The sequence below is a fragment of the Corylus avellana genome, chromosome ca3 (assembly GCF_901000735.1).
Source record: "Corylus avellana chromosome ca3, CavTom2PMs-1.0".
Taxonomy (NCBI): Eukaryota; Viridiplantae; Streptophyta; class Magnoliopsida; order Fagales; family Betulaceae; genus Corylus; species Corylus avellana.
In genome coordinates this window covers 11,791,864-11,799,033 of record NC_081543.1, presented here as the reverse complement: position 1 = coordinate 11,799,033, position 7,170 = coordinate 11,791,864, and the positions used below count along the sequence as shown (strand labels likewise).

The 7,170-nt window shown below is 35.7% G+C and overlaps 1 protein-coding gene across 1 annotated transcript; it reads left to right on the top strand.

Annotated features, from left to right (window-relative positions):
- The first annotated feature begins 3,250 nt into the window (after positions 1–3,250).
- LOC132175605 (plastoglobulin-1, chloroplastic) lies at positions 3,251–6,390 on the top strand. The gene is made up of 3 exons (XM_059587599.1): positions 3,251–3,892; positions 5,527–5,722; positions 5,906–6,390. Exons 1-3 carry the CDS (start codon positions 3,300–3,302, stop codon positions 6,218–6,220), a joined length of 1,104 nt encoding a protein of 367 aa, XP_059443582.1. The 5' UTR covers positions 3,251–3,299; the 3' UTR covers positions 6,221–6,390.
- Positions 6,391–7,170: the final 780 nt, after the last annotated feature.

Here is a 7,170-nt window from a genome sequence, read left to right as displayed (position 1 = left end):
GGCGGGTCGACCCGGTTTTTTTTCTTTATTTTTTCAGTATCCGGGTCTGGCGGGTCGACCCGCCAGACCCGGTTTTTTTCTTTCTTTTTTTCTGCCTCGCTTTAGACGGCTCACCTCACTCATTTTTTTTTTGATTTTTTGTATTTCTTTTTAGTAGCACACTTTATTGACAATTTATACAATAATGGTAATTAAATCCATGTAGCAAGATTTACAAAACATGCCTACGGGCTATGGCTACATTATGGTACATGTATGTATGCAAGTTTTCTCTTTTCTCTTTTTTCAATCACACATGTGGAAGTAGAAGTTTCCGATTTAATTGGTAAAGCAGATTCTATTTGATTCAATTTCTCTTCTACCAAAATTATCACTCTTTTTTTCTTTTTCTTTAATTGTTTTCTCTACCTTTTGTCTGAAGAAATTTTTGGAAATATTATTATTGGCACTCAATCCACAAGCAGATCTAATAACCAGTTAAGTACTACTGTGAGAAGATTTTTCCGTACTCTTAAGGCCATTTGTGCCCAAACAGATGCATATATATCAAACTTAAAAGGAGTTAAGTACGTAATTACCAACAAAAGAGAAAGCCAACAAGAAAACTCCAAAGGAGTAATTCCATTCATCAAGCTGACAAGAAACTGCGATTTTTATTGTTTAAATTAATTTTTTAACACTTTTGTTACATGTGGGACTAAAGGGTGATGATTGAGAGCACACGGCGTGCATAGCACGCCTGTGCATTTTATTTTTTTTAATTAAAAGAAAAAATTTTACACGCCGCGTGTTGTCTTCATTTACCCGGGACTAAATTATAAGTGGACTATTTTAATAAATGAACTTACTTGTTTTAACTTTTAACTTTTAAGTTTATATGAAATTATGAGTTTAGTAATTTCTTTTGGAGTACAATTTGTCAATTACGATCACTTTCCAATTTTTTTTTTTTTTTCTTATCCTTTATTAAAGCCTTTAATCTCTTATAACTCAATTTTTTGCATTGATTATATTGATGTATCAGTATTATTATTACAATTTTGAATTTTATTTTATTTTTTTAAAAAAAATTTATAGTTTAGGGTAATCGGGTCGTGTCTACACAATTAGACCCGGTTATTTTAAACGGGTAAAACGGGTCGTGTCGGGTTACCCGGTTACTTTCGTGTCATAATCGTGTCAAACACGATTACCCGTTTAGCTAAACGGGTCGTATCTGGATATAGGCTAATCGTGTAACGGGTACCCGCGGGTCGTAATCGGGTCGTGTATGGGTACCCATTTTGCCACCCCTAACTGGTCCCTAATCAAATAGTAAGAAATTGGCCAAACAAATGACCTATTTTGCTTAAGTGAGCATTCACTTTTGGCTATTTCCTAAACCCTAAATCCTAGCACTATAGTTCAACAATGTATAATTTTACTAATCAAAAAATCATTTCATCATCTCTTCTCTAATTAAAAATCATTTAAACTTCTCTCTCATTTCTCGTAGAATTACATAAAGAATAAAAAATAAAATTTTTTAAATAAAATATTAAAAGTTGATAATTAAAATGTTGAGCCAAATGTAAGTACTTAAAAAAAATTGATAGTTAAAATAAAAATAAAAAAGTAATATTTTGGTTAAATTTAGCTAAAGTTTTGCTGAGCCGGGTGTGAATTCTCGTAGTGGGAGCTAAGCAACCTTGGAAGTCTAAAAGGTTTCCTAAATTTCAAGAAAACATTAAATTTACAACCTTGAAAGTTTAAAATATTTTTTATAAGGTCTTGTTAAATATCTTAAATTTTAGTTTAGTATTTACTATGAGTGCGTGGTTAAATATATTTGTTTTGTTAAATTAATGTATTTGACCGTTGATATTCCCAATTTTTGTAAAGTTGTTAAGTTGTAGAGATGAGATTCTAAATAAAATCATTTTATATTAATCATTAAATTGTTAACAGAGTGGTTGAGCTAGGTCCCCTTTACCTATCTCCTTGCCTTCTTGTTGTGCTTCAAAATTTTTTCATTCTCTCCCTTCCTCCGCCATCACAATTATTTAAAAGGTTATTTGTATAATAAGTTCCTGAGCGAATTCTCCAAAATTTTTAAATCTCTAAGTTTTTTTTTTTTTTTGGAAAATTTACTCCCTAGGTCAATTGGAATAACAATAAAATCCCTTCCATAAATTTTTTTTAACACCCATTAGTCATTCAAAATGCACCGTTTCAGCTCATTAAAATATTAATTTTTATTAATTTAATTTAAAAATAAATCTAAAAATTAAATTAAAAGAAAAAAGAAAAGGAAAGGACAGGGGGTGGCCGGCCACCCCATTTTGCCTAAGGTGGTTCGGCCCCCCAAACCGACTGTATGGGGGTAGCCGAACTACTCCCTTGGGCCCAAGGGGGTGGTTCGGCCCCCCTAGGGCAAACCCTCAAATTTGTTCTTTTGAGGGTTTGACCACTGCTGTCCTTTCTTCTTTTAAATTTTTTTTTTTAATTTGTTATATTTATTTTAAAATTAAATTAATATTTTAATTAGGTGAAACGGTACGTTTTAAATTTGACTAACGGTTGTTAAAAAAATTTTATGGCAAGGATTTTATTGTCATTTTCATTGACCCAGAGAGTAAATTTTCGAAAGAAAAAAAAAAACTTAGAGATTTAAAAATTTTGGAGGGTTGACTCATGGACTTATTATACAAATACCCTTATTTAAAAACTATTATACAACATGACAATGTGAGAATAAAAATTAAATCTTGGACCATCATTTTTTTTTTAAAAAAAAATTAAGGTTAATTTTCAATGTCAAGTCATCTCAATTATATAAAAATAATATGGCAGTATACTAAGAGTGTGTTTGGCATTGTCATTTCATAGACAAAAAAAAAAAATGCAATTTTAAATCAAATCGCAAAAAATAAATTATTTGAAATTGCGTTTGCGTTTTCAAATAGCAAGTAAGGAGGTATTTTTTTTTTTTAAACACACAATTTTAAAAGCTAAACTGTAATTTTAAATGTCAAACTGGGATTTTACAAAATACTTAATTGCGTTTTTAAAAGTTGTATTTTTAAATCACACTTTTTGAAATACCAAATCCAAAGGTCCAAAACCAACCTAAATATCATTACTCTTATAAAAAAATCTCCTCTTTTTTTTTTTTTTTTTTTTTTTTTGTGGCAAAAAAAAAATTGGAAACTCTTGCCTCCAAAAGCAAATGATTTTTTTTTCCTAAAACCCTGTTTGATTAGCATATGTCACAGAAGAACTTCACAATCAATCTTACCACACACTGAGCACTCCAAGCAATGGCTCTGCTCTTCACCACCACTTCACACTCTCACCTCTCTCTCTTCTCCAAAACCCCAAATCCCAGCAAACCATTTCCTCTCCTCTCTCCTTCTCTCTCTATCACAAACCCTAGAAATCGCTTTCTCAGATCCCCTCCCTCCCTGCTCCTCACCCGCTCCTCTCTCTCCGACCCCTCCCCCAATCCCCGGGTCTCTGACGAGTGGGGCGAGCCCTCCGAACCCGAACCCGAACTTGAATCGCCTCCGGACCCCCCCGAGAACGAGGACGAGTGGGGTGGAGACGACGCTGGTGTTGTTTCCGGTAGTACGGAGGAGGATGAGTTTGTTGCTGTCGGTAACGGTAGCCCCGCCGCCGCGGGGACTGCCACGGATAAGGCTGACGTGGCGGACGAGGGAGATGGGTTGGGGAATAAGCTTGCGGAGCTGAAGCGGTGCCTGGTGGACACGGTTTACGGGACGGAGTTGGGGTTCAGGGCTGGGCCTGAGGTGAGGGCGGAGGTGTCGGAGCTGGTGAGTCAGCTGGAGGCGGCGAATCCAACTCCGGCGCCGATCGAGGCCCCGGGGGCTCTCGATGGCAACTGGGTTTTGCTGTGAGTTCATTTTTGGCGTGGCATTTCTATGTTTGTTTTGAATTGAATTGGATAGTTTTGATTACGATATAATTCAGTTGCATTGTAACTGAATTAGGTGTTAGTGATTTCTCGAGAATCTTGATTTATGGCATTGAAATTGGCAAAAAAAGAAAAAGAAAAAGATCGTCTTTTTTAAGATCTGTGTGTATAAATGGGTTTTAAATTAATAGTAAATGCAATTATTCAGTTTTGTATGTCAACAGTGTCGATAATGTTGATCGCTTATTTTTAGTGTGTAGTGTTTTTTTTTCTTTTTTTTTTTTTCTTTGAAGTACTCGAATGAAGGGTGCAATCCAAGTACAGTAGTTTCTTCAGTATTTCAAAAAGGATTATGAAGAAAAACCTTTTCTATTTATTTCTTTTCACTGTTGGGTTGAATCCCTCAATAAGATTGTTTTTAAATTAACTACAGAGGTTCTTTTGTTGAAACTATGCATCACTTATCATTGACGATACTTGATAACTTGATAATTTTGGTTCTCACTGAAAAAAAAAAGTAATAAGATTTGAGGCAAAGGATACATTTGCCTGTTCTTGCACAAATTACTAATTTTAACTCTAAAATGTCAACCTTGTCAGTTTTAGCTTGAATAATCTTAATAATGTTGGATTCCAACACTTTGAAGATGCCACAGTAGAAAAGTAAGAACTTGCCACTGAAAACAGAAAATTTGAAGATGTTGGATATTTATCATATTTTGGCCCTCAGAACGGTATGTTCAATGGAAATGTATCACTTCCAAGAAAATAAGCGCTAAAACCTTGTCTTTCCAAATGGGAGTGCTTCAAGTTACCCTGCTTGCTTGTATTGTTTTGAATGAATCATCTGATTCTTATGAAAATTTGTGATTGCATTTTCTCTTGAGGTTTCCATGGTTACATATTTGTTTGAGAGCCTTTTAATTCATATCAACCATTCATTGTTTTGTTAAGTGAATAATATAGCATTACATGAGTATCATAGCATACTTTGTATTTCAGATTTGGTAAACCAAATCCTAGTCTAAACTCGTGTTTTGTATTGAGGGTCTTTTCTGTATGAGTATCTCAGCCAGCAAATGGACGGTTATTATATCGTTTTTTTACTAAATGTATGTGCGCTACACAAATTTGTGCACTCTCATCTTCTTCTGAAAAAAGTTACTAATTGTATTGCCGATAATGTGCATAACTGCCTTTGATATATGTCATTTCTGGACTAAGGACAGGGATGACACTATTGGGAAGCAGAATGTAGCCATTGATAGGATGAGCTGTGGAGACCTCATAGAAACTGGAAAGTTGATCACTTAGTAGAGTGGATCATATTCAGGCGTGTGTTTGTGTTCTCTTCTATTTTTGACTTGGACTATGTGGCAGGCATGTGTATAGGATAATGCATCAATAGAAGGATGATGTAAATGTTATAGACAATGCTGTATGTAAATAGTTGTTTTCAGTGTCCTCTGGGTAAATGAAACAGTGTGGAGAGCATCCTGATGAAAATGGATCAAAACTGACTAATATTGCTTTTTGTATCTAGTATTAGTTTTTACTCAGTACACTTGATCCTGATTTTCTCACACCATTTTGTTCCCGCGGCCACTAATCAGGTACACTGCATTTTCTGAGCTATTGCCCCTCCTCGCAGTAGGGACATCACCTTTCTTGAAAGTGAAAGAGATACGCCAAGCAATTGACACCAACGGTCTTACCATTGTGAACTCGGTCACGTTGTCTAGCCTTTTTGCTACTTTGTCTTTTAGTGCTTCTGCTACTTTTGAAGTTCGAAGTCCTACAAGAATACAGGTATTCATTCTTATGAGCAATAAGTATCTATTGATTGAACAAAATTTTCTATAACAAGATGGCATGTGTTTTGGATAATAGTTTGAATAATAGTATAAAACGTACCGTCTTTGTACAATTTACAAATGAAAATAACTAATTGTAAACATTAAAAATCATCATCATCAACACTTTTATGTCCAGGTTGCATTTAAGGAAGGCACCATTCCCCCTCCAGAGATAAAGTCAAGTATTGATTTCCCAGAAAATTTAGATATCTTTGGGCAGCAAATCAATCTGTCGCCTGTGCGGCAATCCCTCAGTCCACTGCAGGACATTGTGGGAAGTATTTCACGAGTCGTTTCTGGTCAGCCGCCTCTTAAGGTCCCCATTCCAGGTGACCGTAGTAGCTCCTGGCTTCTGATTACATACCTTGACGATGATATTAGAATCTCAAGGGGAGATGGTGGTCTTTTTGTGCTTGCCAGGGAAGGTAGTCCCCTTCTTAATCAGTACTAGCATGGTCCATGTTGCCATGAGTTATTTGCAAAGGCCTATATGTATACATACAGTCTCTATTACGATTTGACACTTATGCTTAAATGGGGAAAATAATCAAGGAGTGTATTGATGCCATTTTGTACTTGAAAAGTTAAATATTGAATATTGAACGCTTGTACATTGGTATATCCAGAGCTCCATCAGAAGATTGAAGTTGAAAAATTAGGAATTTCTATTGAATGAGCAGATAAGATTACAAGAAATTTTTCCTTTGCTGGGGCTCATCTAACCATGGATGTGTGGTGTAAGCCAACACATTAGAGACTGCGATGGATGAGTGCTAGGAAAAGACTGTACAATCCTCTGGTCATCGAGGTAGAAAACACCAGATTCACGATAAACCATTGGATCATGATCTACACAAGTATAATCAATGTCTTCTAAAAAGTAAATGAGATTCCCTCTAAACCCATTGAAATCTTTGGCTGAAAGAGATACTGATTCCCCCATTGACAGAAATAACATTTTATCACCTACACTTCTTAGCCTTGTGAACGACACTGTTATCACTAGAAAACTCAACCTTCAACACTACAAATCTTCTCTTTTTGAGGTAAATAAAATCAAACAAAACCTCTTCTTCATCCTCTTCCTCCTCCATCTCATCTTCCTCCTCTGTCTCATTGTCTTAGTCGTCTGTCTCTTCGTCCTCAAATCTAGTGAAGTGAACATTGGAAACCGTGACAACTACCAACAATTCACCATCAGATTCCACCAAGCTGAAAATATTTGCTCCATCCTCAACAATCCAAGTTTCCTGGCCAATTTCCAGATCAAAAAAATGTCGTTCAAGCTTACAACAAATGGAGTTACTTTCAACATCACTTCACGGTCCCCCGATTTCATGCAAGTCGTATAACTCCTTGCAGAGCCGCCCTCCATCTCCGTCTCCACGCCGACCCAAGCAC

Coding starts and splice junctions, on each gene's coding strand:
- LOC132175605 (XM_059587599.1), top strand. CDS start 3,300: ATGGCTCTGCTCTTCACCACCACTTCACACTCTCACCTCTCTCTCTTC. Junction 3,893..5,526: donor GATGGCAACTGGGTTTTGCT/GTGAGTTCATTT, acceptor GCCACTAATCAG/GTACACTGCATTTTCTGAGC. Junction 5,723..5,905: donor GAAGTCCTACAAGAATACAG/GTATTCATTCTT, acceptor TTTTATGTCCAG/GTTGCATTTAAGGAAGGCAC.